This window comes from Anoplopoma fimbria, chromosome 4, assembly GCF_027596085.1.
Source record: "Anoplopoma fimbria isolate UVic2021 breed Golden Eagle Sablefish chromosome 4, Afim_UVic_2022, whole genome shotgun sequence".
Taxonomy (NCBI): domain Eukaryota; kingdom Metazoa; phylum Chordata; class Actinopteri; order Perciformes; family Anoplopomatidae; genus Anoplopoma; species Anoplopoma fimbria.
Window position 1 is genome coordinate 24625506 of NC_072452.1, and position 18585 is coordinate 24644090.

Genomic DNA, 18585 nt, shown 5'->3' on the forward strand with positions numbered 1-18585 from the left:
TTGACACAGAGTTACCTGTAACACAGTGCACATTATTCTGTATTGTTGGTTATGTCATAGTTTTACACTCATTTGTTTCTCCTCTAGCTCATCATATTGTATCATGTTTCCCCACACTGTGGTGATGAACATCAGTCACACTGACAGAATAACAAACAGCGAGAACAGCAGTCACTTCATGGGGAGAACCACAATAAACCCTTTCAGAACTGTTCAGCTGGTTCCAGTTGTAAGCTGTCAATCTCTGAGGGCATGTTCAGAGAGTTGAAAGACAAAAAGAGGGCTCACTATTTCTGAACACCCCTTCAGCAACAGTAACATAAGGAATTAGGTTTTTAGACTTAAGAAGACAAGGGTTGTTCCCTCACTATTGTCAGGATTTTCACAGATTCCCAAGTGTTGCATGTTGTAGGTTTTGATTCACTCAGTAGCTGAAATTGAAAAGTTTTTCGGCATAGACTACGGTTCAAGGACTTACAAAAACGTATGTTTCTGGGAAGTTTTTACTACTACAGTACCAGTCAAAGGTTTGGACACACCTCCTCATTCAACTACTTTGAAGAATGTAAAATATAAAACATATTCTGGTTTGTAGAGCATTTGTTTGTTTACCACATAATTCCATATGTGTTATATATATATATATATATATTCACTTATTTCTGAAGTAAACCTCCTTGTTATGTTACTACGAAAACAAAACAAATCTGTATTCACATTTTCATTAATGTAAGTACAGTACCAGTCAAAAGTTTGGACACACCTTTTTTTTTTTTCTACATTGTAGATTAATATTGAAGACATCCAAACTATGAAGGAACACATATGGAATTATGTGGTAAACAAACAAATGCTCAACAAACCAGAATATGTTTTATATTTTACATTCTTCAAAGTAGTTGAATGAGAAGGTGTGTTCAAACTTTTGACTGGTATATATATATATATATATATATATATATATATATATATATATATATATGTTAAAGTTAATACATGTTCAGTGAGCTTACAGTTTTTTTGACTAGTACCAGTACCATATATATATATATATATATTTGGACACACCTTCTCATTCAATGGTTTTTCTTTATTTTTATTTTTTTCTACATTGTAGAATATGTTTTATATTTTACATTCAAAGTAGTTTGGACACACCTTTGACTGGAATTAATGGTTTTTCTTTATTTTTATTTTTTTCAACTACATTGTAGAATATGTTTTATATTTTACATTCTTCAAAGTAGTTGAATGAGAAGGTGTGTCCAAACTTTTGACTGGTACTGTATATATATATATATATATATATATATATATATATATATATATATAGAAGGTGTGTCCAAATATTTTGATATACTATATATATATATATATATATATAATGAGAAGGTGTGTCCAAACTTTTGACTGGTACTGTATATATATATATATATATATATATATATATATATATATATATATATATATATATATATAATGAGAAGGTGTGTCCTGAGTACTGTGTATGTAGTTTTATTCTTATCGAGCATGTCTTATTTTTATTACTACGAAGTGATGCCTCCTCCTCCTCCTCCTCCACAGACGATCTCGGTCTCCGCCGGTCACATGACGTACGCCCCACGTTTACGTCACACGTCATCACGCACGGAGCTCAGGGCTTAAAATGAAAGTCTGCTCTCTGAACCCAGCACAACTCTGAGATAACTCCTCCAGCAGCGACCGAACCGAGCTCAGGTCAGTCACCCTGCACATGCCAACACACACATGTAATAAAATATAACATATATAACACACACATGTGTTTATTTACACTGTTACTCTGAGTCCCAGCTGGTGTCCACGTTGTTTACAATGTCTCCATTCATAACTGGGCTGAACAGAACGAGGTGACGTCACTGCGGACCCGCCTACGTCACAGTGGACCATGCTGTGCAAGTCTGCAGCCACTTGTATGGGTGTTAAAACAACCTGTTTTTGATGTAATAGTGGTGCTTTTAAGACTTCCTATGTTGCATTAACATCATTATTTATCCAATATTATAGTCAGGACTTCTTCACATACTCTATATAATGATGTTGATGTTGTTTAACCAGCAGGGAACTTGGAATAACACTTTCAACTTTTACATTTTGAGATATTTGTGTCTTCTAATATGACCAAATTGCAAGCTTGCATTTGCTTAAACAACAATATCATAAAGTATAATTCAATGAAACATCCAGTATTTGCTTAAACAACAATATCTTAAAGTATAATTAAATGAAACATCCAGTATTTGCTTAAACAACAATATCATAAAGTATAATTCAATGAAACATCCAGTATTTGCTTAAACAACAATATCTTAAAGTATAATTAAATGAAACATCCAGTATTTGCTTAAACAACAATATCATAAAGTATAATTAAATGAAACATCCAGTCAGTCAGACCTGGATGTGTGAACGCCGTGTAGAGATAAATAACCTTTCACACGGGTTGTTATCGGCTTTTTCTTCTATGTTTCCTGCAAACTTTTGTCCTTTTAATGTTTTTCACACGTCACTACTGCTGATTGCCAGTAATGGTGCGTTTCTCTGTCTGTGAGTCACTGAAAGCACAAGCTGAATTATATGAATATGAGGAAGTATCATATGTGTATATCTGTATTATGAGGCAACATCAACAGGAGGAAACATTGTTCAAATTGTCAGAAATGTGCAGTCAGGCCAACACCCAATGACCTGTAATCTAATAGCACTCCTCCTCCTCCTCCTCCTCCTCCTCCTCCTCCTCACTGCTTCTTGTTCATGTTATTTTCGTGAGGTGCAAACACTAATATATGCAGAAGAATGGACGAGTTGGCATACGCGTAGATATTTGTTGACCTGCAGAAATCCGCAGTTGTTTTATGATTACTAAAATGAACTCTTTCTTTAAACCTCCCACAGAAAAGGGCTCCATCATGAGTCACGACAAAGAAGAAGAAGAAGATGATGGAGCCGAGCTGGACCAGCAGCAGCAGCAGCCTCTCATTCTGGAGAGGGTGGAGAAAGAAACGGCTAAAAGCTGGCAGACCGCTGTGTCGCGCCGTCTGAAGAAAAATGCTCGTGCACCTCAGAGAAAGCTAAAGCCAAAGTCCTGGGCTTCATCCCGATTCTGAGATGGCTGCCACGCTACCAGCTCAGAGAATGGCTGCTGGGCGATGTCATGTCAGGGCTGATTGTGGGGATCCTATTGGTCCCTCAGTCCATAGCCTACTCCTTACTGGCCAGTCAGGACCCCATATATGGTCTGTACACTTCCTTCTTCACCTCAATCATCTACGCCATCTTCGGCACCTCCAGACACATCTCGGCGGGGGTCTTCGGGGTGCTCTGCCTGCTCGTGGGTCAGGTGGTGGATCGGGAACTGGCTCTGGCGGGATACCTCACGGAAAGCAGCGGCATGGGTTTCAACGACAGCTCCGTCCTGCTGGCGGGCCAGGGGAACGACAGTGTCGTGATGGGATGCGACAAGAGCTGCTACGCCATCACAGTGGGAGCTACGGTTACTTTTACTGCTGGGGTTTACCAGGTGAGACAGCAGGGGCCAAAACAAATGAATCTATAAGCTGCTGTGGAAAAATGTCTGTTTTTGCAAATATGTCTTTTGAATGTCAACTTCCTGCCTGCAGGTTTGGAACCTGCCCATTAACTCCCTGCTTATCTCTTTCTCTTTGTCTCAGGTGCTGATGGGTATTTTCCAGGTCGGCTTCGTCTCCGTCTACCTCTCGGACTCCCTCCTCAGTGGCTTCGCTACAGGAGCCTCCCTCACCATCTTCACCTCCCAGTTCAAATACCTGCTGGGCCTGAAGGTCCCCCGGCCTCAGGGCTGGTTCGTTCTGTTTAAGACCTGGTACAGCGTGCTCACCAACCTGGGACACACCAATGTTTGTGACCTTGTTACCAGTTTGGTGTGTTTGCTGGTACTGCTACCTGTCAAGGAGATCAACAATCGCTTCAAAGCCAAGCTAAAGGTAATCAGAGATGTTCGTTTATTATAATGGAATGAAATAGTCTGTTCTGAGGTCTCGCCTACTACCGGTTTACTGACCAGAGGGCCGTCGTTTAAGTTTGAAGAGGAACTGGTTCAGCGAGAAAGCACTTTACATTCCGGTTGTTTGCAGGATGGTGATGTGGTTTCACTTGGTCACTCTGTTAACCCACAACTTCTGTCCAGTGATTTATATCAAGTCAAATGTTCTACTTTTAATTGACCCACCGAAGTGGAAAGTTGAGTTAAGGCACAGTACCAAAAGTAGTTTATCATAAGGTGTATGTCAAGAGGTAATTAAGCTCCATTACATCAAATGATCATGATTATTGTAGATGTTTGATGTGGTTAAGGATGAGGTAAGAGTGCTAACATTAGCATGCTAATGGCTCTAATATATTGGTCAGAGCACAGTTGAGCTAAAGCAGAATTGAGCGTTTAATTTGAGGCGTCAAAAGTGTAGCTAAACCTGAACAAAAGAAACAAAGAAAGTTAAGCTAAGAGTGAGCTCTAGTTGTCCTCAAAAGGCCACCGTACACAGGATAAACCTTTTGGACTTGTGTAGCATTAGAATAAAGTGTGTTTTCTTTTTGTTCTGTTCCTTACCCAGGCTCCGATTCCCTTCGAGCTCTTCGTGGTGATCATTGCTACGCTGGCGTCTCACTTCGGACACTTCAACACTGACTATGGGTCGGACGTGGCCGGCGACATCCCCACGGGCTTCCTCCCTCCTCAGCTGCCGATGTGGACTCTGATCCCCAACGTGGCCGTGGACGCCTTCTCCATTGCCATCGTGGGATTCGCCATCACCGTCTCACTGTCGGAGATGTTCGCCAAGAAGCACGGCTACACGGTGGACGCCAACCAGGAGATGTACGCCATCGGCCTCTGCAACATCCTGCCGTCGTTCTTCCGATGCTTCACCAGCAGCGCCGCGCTGACCAAGACCCTCGTGAAGGAGTCCACAGGGTGCCAGACTCAGGTATCCGGGCTGGTCAGCGCCCTCGTCCTGCTGCTGGTGCTGCTGGTTATCGCACCGCTCTTCTTTTCCCTTCAAAAGTAAGCATACCACATAGAGGAGATTATTGTTATTGACAACCTGTCATCATAAATACTAACATTTTCACTTGTCATAAGTCAAACCATATCAAATGAAGACAGGAACATACAATCACAGGATGGGAGTGATGGAATAAGAAGAAATAGCTTTGTGTAAAAAGCTGAGGTAAACTGTTGTATAGCCTAATATACCATAAGCTATTTTATTCAGTTTCCTTTATTCATAAAACACTTTGAGTTTCCTCTGATAAACAGTTACGCAGTGTATGTACAGTACTAGTCAAATGTTTGGACACACCTTCTCATTCAATGGTTTTTTTCTACATTGTAGATTAACATTGAAGACATCTTTATTTTTATTTTTTTCTACATTGTAGATTAATATTGAAGACATCCAAACTATGAAGGAACACATATGGAATTATGTGGTAAACAAACAAATGCTCAACAAACCAGAATATGTTTTATATTTTACATTCTTCAAAGTAGTTGAATGAGAAGGTGTGTCCAAACTTTTGACTGGTACTGTATATATATATATAACATAAGACTATATGTGTAGGGCTTTTATTGTGATAGGTAAGAACAAAACTATGAAGGAACACATATGGAAACAAACAAATCGAATATGTTTTATATTTTACATTCTTCAAAGTAGTGAATGAGAAGGTGTGTCTTTGTCGAGGTTGAACGGAGTAATAAAGGTTTCTGTCTTGGTTCGGACTATGGAGCCTCCGTGTTGTTGTATAGTGTACGTTTGACTAAGTCCATTCTGCACAACGTGATTGGTTGATGCTATTTAATTGAAAAAAATCATTCCAAAACAAAAGTTCCGGTGTTTAAAGGCCTTACCTGAGAAAACCCTGAACGCCTTGGTTGTCTTTCCTAAAAAAAACCATCACCCTCTTCTGCAGAAGCAGGTCAGGGCAGTTTAGCCTGCTTTGACGCATTCCGGTAATTTCCCACTGAACAGTTACGTTGTTCTGTACGAGTCAGTGTCTCTAATCTGTTAAATGCACCTTGAGGAGAATCATGATTACAGAGAATACACATCACAACATGCAATAAAGAGCTACACACGTTTTGGTGAAGAGCAAACGCATAATATTGGATTTCTTTTGCATTTTGTTGCAGAGGTTTCAGGGGATTCTTTCTAGTGTACAGGAGTTACTTTTGCTTGCTGGTCTTATCTTGTTTACCTTGAAAAGACAAATCCAGATAACCTATAGTGGAGGGTCAATGCTGACTCTGCTCGCTCTGCAGAGGCTGTGGAAGTGTTGAAATATCTCACGGTAACTTAAAGCAGACACGGGTTGAATTCATTGCGGCTACAGAGGTAAACAGTACTTCTCACTCGTTGGTAGATGCTTTCAGCAGATCAAACGGAAGCCTTCCTCAATGATGTCACCGTGCTGAAGCCAGATTGTGTTTATTTGACTTTCTTTGTGGAGCTTTTTGGTCTCTTCTGTCTGGTACTTTCAACCATTTCCCCTCATTGTTATCCTTTCAAAAACATTGGCAATGTAAAAGCCTTGAAGCCCAACAGAGTGTCAAATGTCATGTATCAAAGCTTTCACATCGCAAAAGCTTTTTTAAAACGCCTCACTCTTCTCCCATGAACGCCTCTGAGTCCTGACCTTTGCCCTCTCCTGCCCTTTTTCTACCCAGGTGTGTGTTAGCCGTCATCATCCTGGTCAACCTCCGCGGAGCTTTACGGAAGTTCCTCGACATTCCCAGCATGTGGCGTGTCAACCGCGTGGATGCCTCCATCTGGCTGATCACCATGGCAACCTCGGCCTTCGTCAACACAGAGCTGGGTCTGCTCGTGGGGGTTCTGGTGTCGGCCCTCAGCGTCCTGGGCCGAACCCAGCAAGCCCGGGTCCAGGAGCTGGGCCGGGCCCCGAGCAGGGAGCATTATGAGGACCTGTTGTCCTACCGCGGCCTTCGGACCAATCCCGAAGTGGCCGTTTTTAGATACGAGGCTCCAATCTATTACGCCAACCAGAGCTTGTTCAAAAAATCCCTCTTCAAGAGTGTGGGGCTCACGCCTGTGAAGGGGAAAGCCCAACTCATGAAGTTTAAGAAGAAGAACAAACAGCAGGAGGAGGCTGCAGGAGTCCCAAATCTGAAATCAGGGGAGACGGAGGGTGAGGTGAAGCAGCAGGAGGAGGTTGAAGCCGGAGCGACTGTGACGCTGATGCCCGAGGAGAAGTCCCGTAGCTTACGCGGTTTGGTGATCGACTGCAGCGCCATCTTGTTTCTCGACACTGCTGGAGTGAACGCTCTGAAAGAGGTCCGCAAGGATTATGCAGAACTTGGGATCAAGGTTGTCCTGGCCCGGTGCAGTACCTCAGTACTGGACTCACTGGAAAGAGGGGGATTCTACCCCGGCAAAGAAGGATGCGATGGAGGAGAAGACAAAATCCTCTTCTTCACCATCGCAGACGCCGTCCGCTACGTCCAAAGCCTCTCCGCTCCAAACGGAGATTATGACAGCAAATGCTGAAAAGATCTATTTATCCAAATATCTATGTTTACACGTATGCAGCTGTGCATAATCCAAAAGAAAAGTCAATAGTTACCGATGTGCCTTTAATGCCACATTGATGGCTGAAGTGCAAGTTTCACACGTCTATCCTACATAACTGCTGCAGACAAATATTTATTTTACACAGTTTTAAATATGATTCTGTCATTTTATAAGCATTTTTAGTCCTCGTATCAACATGAAACCAAAGTACACAGCACTTATGTGTGAAACTTCACTTTGAGCAACATTTTCTATTTTTGCATACAAACACCCAAAGAGTTCTCAAAAATACATCAACTAAAGTTACACAAACTAAAAACTATTTATATATATTTATTTATAGTTCCGTCCTAACTCACCCTTTTTCACCCTGAAATTGAAAATGTATTATCTGATGTAGTAGTACTATAGCCGTTTGTTCCCTACATCTACTGTATTATTATACATTTTAATGTTTTTGATCTCACAACTAGTCTCCCAACAATTGAGTCACATGCAAAGTGGCTGTAAAGTTTACAGCAGGGACTGTACTTAACTAAACTGATATATCATTCTGTCATGGAGCTCCTGTCCAAAATTTGCAAGCCTAAATGTTTTATGTAGATAATGCGTGTTGGGATACTTGCAGTAAGTGAAATGGTTTGAAGTTGAGAAATGCTGTTTTAAGGGAACTCTGTATCAGCATTTCAGAATTCAAGTTTCATTTACGTTTGTAGCTTCACATGTAATCAGGACAGTTTTTCAACAACTTGAATCAAATCCTACAGACTGAGCTCATGAATGTACTGATGCTGATCGTAGTCCATAATGCTGCTCTCTCTCATGCCAGTGATAACCATGGGAGGCAGGTTTTTTATTTTTATTTTTGGTCAGATTTACAAAGCCATAAAGAAGTAAATCTGCTCTGTTGACTGAACGGGAGTAGGAATGCTGGACTTGAGCAAACAACAGCAGTAAATGTCTGTTTACTTTCCATTTGGCAGCCTCCATGTAACCAAACTGTAGTGCCTTCACCGATGCCTATACAGGGCCTTACTTGTTCAAATGTACTGAATGTTTTCATATCAGCTCTTCGACATATGAATGACAGTCAACTTTCACTGTTGCAATGTACAATATTTCTATTTCCACGAGCTTCTGATTGACAATCTTCTTGTTACCGTCTCTTTTACATTTTTCCGTCTGGAAAAGTCATGTTTTTAAAATGAAGAGTTGCATTTTGGAACAAATGTCCTTTTTTTTTTAATAAGCTGGCAGGTCTTTCCTAAATCGTGTGTCGTTCTGACGGAGTACTTTACGTTTGCTGAGGGTGACAACATTACTGACTGTTACTGGAGCTTTATCAATACACATTTGTCAGTCGGGGTGAGGAATGGGGAGCAAAGTTTGAGATAAAGAAAAGCACTTTTCTGCTGTGAGATAAAAAGCTGAAGTTGAATTGTGCCGGTCGAACCTTGAACTAGCTCAGGTCTTTGTGTGTAAGAGATCGTCTCATCAAACTAAGAGCCGCTATATTATTAAAGACATTATTGTTCAAAATATTATAAATAAATCATGGAGGTCAATTCATTTCTATTTTTGTAATAGAGGAATGCTCAGGGTTGGCTACATGATGTTCTTAGTTAAAGGCACTCTGAAGTTTATGACCTCTAGCACAGTTATGGAGATTTTCAATGAGTTTCAGAGTTTTTCCACACGGACGATGCAATACGCATTCCTGCCAAAGGAGTGTAAAATGCACTGGCAAAAGCAAAAAGGAAGGAAAGAAAGCAGCTGCTAGCTAGTGAACATGGGCGTAAATAATGTTAAATGTTTCTAATCATTGACCTCACAAATGGTTTTATCAGGCAGGAAATGAACTGACGTCTATTAGACCTGAACCTCTTTCACGAGAACTTGTTTTAAAAGTACGTGATAATCATTCGTCGTCCTCTGACTCTCACAGTGTGAGTTTTCTCTTTAAATTCATTCAAAGTGCTTTACATTAACAACATAAAAGGGAGAGTGATATCTGTTTAGGATAAACTCAGTGCATCTGCATTTGTTTTTAGCTTTAGTTTACAAAGTTCATTCATCATTTTCTTTAATAATGCTTTTATTGTGAAAACTAAAAAGGCACAAATAAAAGTTCATTACAGGTTCACTTCTAGTTTTGTATTCATTTATATTTATGTTAAAATATATGAAAAAATACAGTACCAGTCAAAAGTTTGGACACACCTTCTCATTCAATGGTTTTTCTTTATTTTTATTTTTTTTTTTTTCTACATTGTAGATTAATATTGAAGACATCCAAACTATGAAGGAACACATATGGAATTATGTGGTAAACAAACAAATGCTCAACAAACCAGAATATGTTTTATATTCTACATTCTTCAAAGTAGTTGAATGAGAAGCTGAAAATACACTTTGTCATCTTCTCATAAAGTTTGTTGCCCTAAATTATTGTGCTTCAAATCTGTGAAGTCTCTGCTGATAGAAGACTGTCGGACAATCCTCTTCATCCTTGTGAGGCGGTTGACGCGTGTTAAATCTCTTTCTTCTCACTGTGTCAGTACAGCGTTTCTTTTTCTTTCCTGTTCAAACCCGTCTGTTTTAGTGACTTTATTTTTATGATTTGTTATAGGTATTGAAAGATAATCAAAAGCTCCATTGTTGGCCAACAAAGAAATCAGAATGTGAGTTCGTTAAACTGGCGCCAAATGAATGCTGCTCTGTGTATTTACTGAACACACCTCTTTACAACCTGTAAGCCTGTAAACCTGTAAACCCTGCCTTCTTAAATAACGCTCATCAATCAATCTGAAAAAGAGCTAGAAGCAGCCACACCCGTCTCACTACAAAACCTCAACGCACAGTTTGATTTCATCTTCATGTTTTGGATTAGATTTCAACTTAAATGGAGAAAACACTCTCAAATCAACCGTCCCATCTCCAGCAGTCATCACAATCAATCTGTCAATCAAACTGGTTTTAGATTTGCAGAATATTAGGATTGTTTTATCTATAGCTTCTTTTCTGTCATTTCTTGCAGCTCTAAAACAGTAGCGGTGTATTTTTATAGCTTCTTTTTCTATAAATCCATAATACAGAGGGCAAAGAAATTATGGCTGCAAGAAAAACATTGTAAACGTTTTTTTATCCCAAAGATTTGTTCCATATTTTGTTGGTGTGTTTTTTCTCACTAAGACTCACTATTACCTAATTGTAGCTGCCAACAAAGAGATTATAGCTGATAGCTCATTTGGTAGAGACAGCCTCTGTTCACCTTTCTGATGTAAAATACATATTATATATTGCTTTAAATGAAGAAGTAGGATTGTATTCATGACATGCAAACAATAAAGGGAAATATAAAAGCCTATGTGCCCGCTGCTGTTGATTTAATAAAATGCTTTGTAATGGTTTTCATCCGTGTCTTTCTACTTAAGCTGGGCCTAATCAATTAACCCCTCTTAAACAAACACTGTACTCAAATATTGACTAAAGTAGTATTTACTGTTGGCTCCTTTGTGTTATAGCTGTTAATGCTTTGGGATGTAGTGAAAGTTACCTTTGTTCACACAGAACTACAAAATGACATCATGTGTTTTTACCACCACTCTGGTGAATTCCCAACCTGCACATCACGTCTTTGTGCCGACATATTTATTTGGGATTTCTGCTGTTCGAACAAAGCCGACCTGCCACTCCACTCCCGGCAGACAACCACACCGCTGACGCACACGGAGAGGAGAGGGGATGTAACGCCACCGAATGAAACGCACCTTAACCTTAAAATGACTGATTTCCCTAACACATAAATACACAGCTGAACAAAATATATCACATAGGTCTAGTCATTTTTCAACATTTGAATGTGGAACACTTTATCCTTTTAGTAGTCCAGCCTTTAACAAACAACATAAATCATCAGGTCATTATCAGGATTATTAGAAGTCAACTACGGTCCCTTACACCACTATTGTTTTCTGTTATATCTTGGACTATTTTTTTAATTTGTTAAACTTTTGTTTTGAACAAACAATTAGGTAAACCCCCCCCACACCGCCCGGCCTTTGGGGACTTGTTCTCTGACAAAAAACTGGAGTTCTGGGGAGAAAAGACCAAACAGACCAGTTTGTCTTCACTCTCGAGTTTCAAGGTGAGCAGGATGATGATGATGATGATGATGATCCCCGAGGGCAGCACGAAATGCTGTGTCTAACGCTGTAAAGAACTGACCCTTTCACTGTTCAACTGCAATAGGAATGTAAAAGGGCCGATACTGACGGCAGTGCTTTAGACTGCATGTTGCACTTCTGCTCTCCCTGAGGTTTCTTCCTCTTTTGTTTCCTGTTAAAGGTTGTTTTTTTATATAAAGTTATTCTGTTTTCAATGAGACGGTCCAAGGACAGAGGTTGTCGTATGCTGTACAGATCGTAAAGCCCTTTCAGACAGATTGGTGATGTTGGTCTAGACAAATACAATGTAAGCGAATAGCATCATTTTGTGCCGATTCCTCGAGGTTCTTGTCACTTAGAAAAAGCTCATGTAACTGCTCTCCATCATGAGACGCTATAACAAAAGGACATGCATTATGCCTTAAAATGCCAATATCCAGTATTTAATAAAACATTTTTCATACCGTTCAGAAGAGCTGCAATAAGTTCACAACTCATTTAAGCCGTAGTTTTTATCTTGATGTTCTTTCATCGTCCTTGTGGCTTTCACCCAGATGATCGATGACCCTGCCTGACGGGAGAAAATACAAAATATTGATGAGTGACCTCAAGTTGAAGGAGGATCCTTAGATGCTCCATCAGTACTCGGGAGCTTTAGTCAATAACCAGTCTGGCTCTGTGTAAACTTTTGGAGGAGATAAGAGTTTGGTGATTAGAAGTTTTGGGCCTGCCACTATCTCCTGTTCTCATCTTCTGTCTCCCTTTCACTCTCCTCGTCCTCATCCAACACTTTCAGAGAGCGTGCTACGAAGGAACAACGGCTTTATATATTTCAACTTTTTTCAACCATGTAGCCTGGAGCCTTAAAAATGATGTTCCAATGCAACAAAACTGTTTCTAATCAAATTCAGGATGAGAGGATTAGTCAAACAAACAACAGGAAACCGTTGTTTGTTCCCTGCTTAGAAACAAAAGTCAACATTGACTTGTTTTAATTTACATCAGGAAAATTTAATAAAAGGAACAAAACATGATGTTTTTACTTAGACTAACCATTTTTTTTTTTTTGTGGCTTGAAAAAAGTAACCAAGTAATTTTGTTTGCATACGAGTTTGGTATCAATTTACGATGTTAATCACGTTTAAAACTGCAAACTGGAAAAGAGTTTATTTGTATGGGAATGTAATTGTGTGGGAGACAGCGTTGGTTCATTTTCCTCCAGGCCTCCGACCTCCGCCAAACAATTAAATGCTAAATAGATGAATCATTGGGTGTTTAGGATGTGTTGCAGAAATGATGGAAGCTCACTTTATTTGTTGTTATCTTGTGGGTAAAAAGAGAGTTAATGTGTTTCTAATTTCACACATTATCAATAGATTCTTATTATATCACGAGGAGCTTGTATTGTTGGGAAATAGTCAAGAAGGAATGTTTGAAATACTTTGCTCAGTAGCAGAATGTATTTATGTGAGATTTTCAGAAGGGATGCAAAGAAAAATAAAATGTTAGACTTGCATGTTGTATGGAGTCTCTCTGGTTCAGGGTGGTGTTTGCTGCACTGAGAACCAAAAAAAGCAGTGACTTTATTTTGCCACCAGGAGGCAGCGTTGACCAGGAAGCTGGAGAGAATTTAGTGAAGAAAATGCTTTCAATATTTATGAAGAAGTTCTTGTATTTAAATCCCACTTGCTTTAAGTTACGTGGATTTCTTTTAAACCTTAAAACTGTTACTGGCTCTGATCTTTTATCACTATTTTAATCTCGTTTCTGTGTTGAGTCACCCTGGACTGTATTTGAAACCAACGTGTTCAGTCCTGTGGGTGTTTTATTCTGTACATTACTTAAAACCTTTTGCACTTTTATTGACAGACATTTTAAGCTCAATAAACCAGACCTACCAGTGTCAAAGACTGTAAAGGTGATGGCAAAAAGCCACAGATGAAAGACGGGCCATGTCAGTCAGTTCCACTTTGTTTCCAGGCTCAGGTCCAGTTCAACTCAAGTTGACTGGTTTTCCAAAGGGAATAACACTGGATACTGAAAACAGAACAAGTCAAGTCTGAACACCAGAGATCAACAAGAGATGCAGCTTATTTTCAGGCAGGTTTAGAGGAGACATGTCGCATGATTCCTCGTAGCACTTATTGTATTCGTATCAGTTTGTTGCTCTTATTGTATTCGTATCAGTTTGTTGCAGTTTATTGCTGCTTATCCTATTCGTATTAGTTTGTAGCACTTATTATATTCGTATTAGTTTGTTGCAACTATTGTTTTCGTAGTAATTTGCCTCTGCACTATACTTTTGCTCTGGTTTATGCTTTAAGATGCTTGTTTAAGAAAGGAGATGCACTTATGACTTCTGGTGACTAGTAGTTCTCTTGAATACCTATGTTGAATACACTTCCTGTAAGTCGCTTTGGATAAAAGCGTCTGCTAAATGACTGTAATGTAATGTAATGTAATGATTTGTGGTTTTTGTGATACAATAATTAAAGCACCCAAAATATGAAATAACCTGATGAATTCAGTAAAAATGCAGAACTCGTCGAGTCGTCTCTCTGAACTCTATCTGACTGCTGAAAGTTTTGCAAGCTTAATCAGGTGAGAAGAGGAGAGACTGGTGCAGAGAGATGAGGAAAGCAGAGGTGATTATAGTCTCTTTCATGGCTTGTTGCCTCTCCAAATTTGCATTTAACCGGGGAAATGGCATCTGTGTTGGCTGGCACACAACTGAAAACTCCAGCACAGGAAGACGGAAGAAAGTTTACTCTCGATCTCACTTCCAATCTTTCATCATTTTGTATTATCAACAAATCCCAAGCTGATTTATCTTAATCAAGATTAGCGATGAGAACTAGCTCTTGCTATGGAGCCGATGCAAGAATTATTCTAATGTGATTTAAAGTCTATCTACACCATCCTCAACTTGAGGCTTAATCATTTCTGTATTACAATGTTTACTTTCCAAATGTTCTACCAAAATACTCTTCCTTTATGTTTCAGAGGAGGCTGGTCCATAGAGGCAGGGGAAAGAGGGAGATTAAAATATGTATTTTACAAAGTCCATTACTGACATTCTGATTAAAATTCTTTAACAGCGACACCTGCAGGGCAGTAAAGAAAGGGGTGTTGGGGGGGCAGAGGAAGACGCATCTTAGATCAATTTAATGTACTTTGTTTTCTTTCATACTATTCTGTTGTTGGACAAAACATGTAAAATGATGCTCCAATGGAGGACGTCCTCCCAAACCAATCAACACTCAGAATATTGCTTGGTTCCTGGACTGAATGTGCTGAAAATTTTTTGATACACAGCAAACAAGCAACATGTTCCAATATTCTGTATAATATATAATAAATACTTGTTTTTGTAAAAACAGCTTCAATAACTAAACGAAATGTTTGATGAATAAATCTGTGTAATATAATCTCTGCTTCAATTTCCTCTGATTTAATGAGTTTTTTATGTTTCATGTTCTCCACACTTCCACTGGTAACCCAATGTTTGACGTCACATTGCTATGAATTATGGGTAATTCCCTCGGGCAAAGTCTGCAGAAATGCAGTCTTACGGAAAGAGTGCATAAAGGGCTAGAAAATGTCTGCAAGAGAGCCCTCAAACACTGTTAAAAGTGCATTATGCATGAGGGTTATTTTTCTACAAATCCTATTTTCCGGGGTCACTACCAGGCTAATGTGATTAAATAAAGCCATTGTAAGGTCAAGTGTTGCCAACAACACATTTTCAGTTAATGCAGGCAGAGTTCTGGGACAATGAGATGCTTCAGTGGATTTCTATAACTACAGTTAAGTGGCCTTGCTCAACTCTATTTCTTTTTCAATTTGTTGTTTTTTGCAACGTTTTCAACGGCCGCTTCATCCCATAGGTGCTGCGACTTTACACTGCCTCCATTTCTTTGTTTGCTTTTCCACAGACAGAGACAGGTAGAGAGGGAGGGAGGACTCAGGGAAGAAGAAGAAAAGCTCACGGATAAAGCACTTGTCATCCGGAGGGATATTATTTCAAGTTGTCAGAATCCCAATGATCTGTGAAGGGACATGTCTATATTTCATTGAGGTTTTGACAGAGGAAGCCAACAGGCATTTTATGTTTGCTGTAAAAAAAAAAAAAACACTCTCTCGCATGAGCTCCACTTTCTTTCTTCATTATATCTATTTTGTTTTCTCAGATACAGCTGACAGATCTAGATTGTCTATACTACTTAATGAATAGTGTGATAGAAGGAGGGCGTTTTAGCTGTGCAGGAAGGTTTCTGTTACAGATATAATTGCAAAATAACTGAAATTGGAGCTTAGAGGTTTCTCATATAACAACAGCTATATGCAAATAACTGTTACTGTCTGGTTTGACCTGAACTGTAAGAAAAGCTGTCATTCAGGGATGTGTACGCTGAAGTGCCTTTCAAAAAACCTTGGTCTAATTCTGTTAATGTTCTGGCAAACATTGTGCTGTCCTAACATGTTCAAACTACAAAAAGTTGGCTTGGGAAAGAATCAGTTTACCCAAATCCCCAAATAACAATTCTTATTTACAATAGCACCATGTAGTTTTAGTATTGATAGGATATGAATGAAAGTTTAACTGTGAGAATCAGACTCTGCGTTACAAAGACCAGGTTCTTCCCTCAAAAATGATCTTGAAAGGCTGACTACAAAAACACCAGCTGCAGTGGCATTTTACACGCAAATTTAATTTAGTCGTGTCATCAAGTTGGTGATGGAATTAACATTAATTAGCTACAGCTGGTGTCATCTTCTACTGGCTCCATGTGTCATTTTAACCGGTGAAAGTGAGAGTCAGCACGGCTAAAGATGAGAAGATGCTACCTGAATGTTTTGTTCACCACTTTCTTTTTTTGATAAGCAAGACGGAAAGATAGGCTGACAGCATTTGTACCCTTGGAGATGGCCACTTGAGGCAGGCTCTAAAAGCGAGTGGATTCCCACAGGCCTCTGTGTTAAAATGCAAAAAGAGCAGAAATAAACATGATTACAGCCTGGTACAAGAAACGGCCTCTATAGCTTATATCCCCATTCATGACAACTGTACGGGGTGAACTTTTAAATGTTTCCTCTGCTTGAATAATGACAAATGACGGCCATCTTGTGATTGATAGATCGCTACCGGGGCATTATTTAGCATTTGGCTTTACTAAATGACACTATTGTTTTGTTTGCCAAATATCATCCCAATTAAGATCACAGTTAACATGAATTAGGATATATATATATAGGATATATATAAAGGCTGTGGCACATTAACATGAATTAGGATATATAAGTTAGCTAGCTAGTGCTAGTGTTAGCTGGTAACTTAGCGCTTGTTATGGTAACAATGCTCGGCCTCACTCTTCCCCAGCTCAACGCTCTCGTTCAATATGTCATTTCTGGCTTAAAAAAAACAAGATGGAGATGGCAAAAATGTCAAACTCAAGGTTTCAAAACGGTAGTCCACAAACCAGTGGGTGACCAGTGGGTGACCAGTGGGTGACTGTTGGCCTGAACTACTTTTTTACCACTTAATTAACTTTCCCTTACATTACTGAATGATTCTGCACCAACAATAGTAATTGTCTGTACCAGCTGTTGAACATCCATCTGATCTCTAAATGTGCAAAGAGAAATTTCAGAGCCTCCGTTATGCACAATATTAATTCCGAGCCATGATTGGACTCGCTGAAGTGGCCTGAAGGGAGTTGGAGGCGACACTCTGCACTCCAGTGGGCAGATGGCGTTGAGGAGGCCGGAGGCAGCAACACACACTGACAAACTCACACTTACATGCGTGCACAAGTGACACACGAGCAGGCGCACACACACACATAATGACCCCTCTGAATCCACCACCACACCAAACACAGTGCTTCATCCACTGGGTGAGAATGAATGGTTCATTGGATTAGCTATCAGTCAACCACCAGAGTATCTCTCCACATGTGAAGCCAAGGACTGGCGGTCAGACGGGCAGTGAGAGTTGGCTCGGCTCTCTGTTGACGCCTGTGGGACGACATTAAGAGGCCTCCACTTCATCCACCGCACGCTCGGCAAACCAGGCAGTCACTGCATTAGTTCACATCTTGACTTGAAGAACAGCAGTCACCCCAGGCAGCAGCACTCAGGTCGTCCCCGTCTGCAACCAAGTTTTTGTTTTGTATCATTGTAATAATGTCAGTACCTCAATTTTAAGAGTATCGCAAAAATAAGTAAAATTGAGTATGGGGTAAAAATTCAACCACAACCTATAAGCATCACAGAATAAACGAAATGATAAATGCAAAACAGAAGCTTTATCAACACCTAGGTGGCAAAAAAGGATGGAAATAAGTAGCTTATATATATATATGACACTAATTAGAATATGAAAATGCTGTATGTAGCCCATTTAAACAATGCTTTATGGAGCAGGTTGTAGTCCATTCACGCTCTACATATTAGAATAAACAAGTAAATAGAATGACAACTAAGGCCATTATTAGTTCAAACCAACAATAGTCACATCCTCACAAGGCTCCCTGGTAGCTAGCGCTGATGCTATAAATGTCCAGAGTCTCTCCTCCAAAAAAAGAGATGGGTGATGTCCATGTATCCCTTCTGTCCAAAATTCAGCCTGCTTTTTAGTTCATCCTTATTTCCCAAAGAAAAAGCTTTGTGTTACAACATGTCCTCTGTGTTTTGCTGGGTCAACCTTAATGTCATTAACGATGAAAACATGCAGTACGACATTTACTTTAATTACAGCTGACACTTAACATGTCCGTTTCCTTTTGACTTTCATCTTCCTTCGACTTTCT

General features: G+C 39.7%; 1 protein-coding gene across 1 annotated transcript; it reads left to right on the forward strand.

The window, feature by feature from the left end:
• The first annotated feature begins 1649 nt into the window (after positions 1 to 1649).
• slc26a2 (solute carrier family 26 member 2) lies at positions 1650 to 10976 on the forward strand. Its single transcript, XM_054598023.1, is given in 6 exon segments — positions 1650 to 1737; positions 2935 to 3083; positions 3086 to 3559; positions 3711 to 4001; positions 4629 to 5077; positions 6746 to 10976. Coding segments are annotated over 5 exon segments (2187 nt in total). The 5' UTR covers positions 1650 to 1737; positions 2935 to 2948; the 3' UTR covers positions 7584 to 10976.
• The last annotated feature ends 7609 nt before the right edge of the window (positions 10977 to 18585 follow it).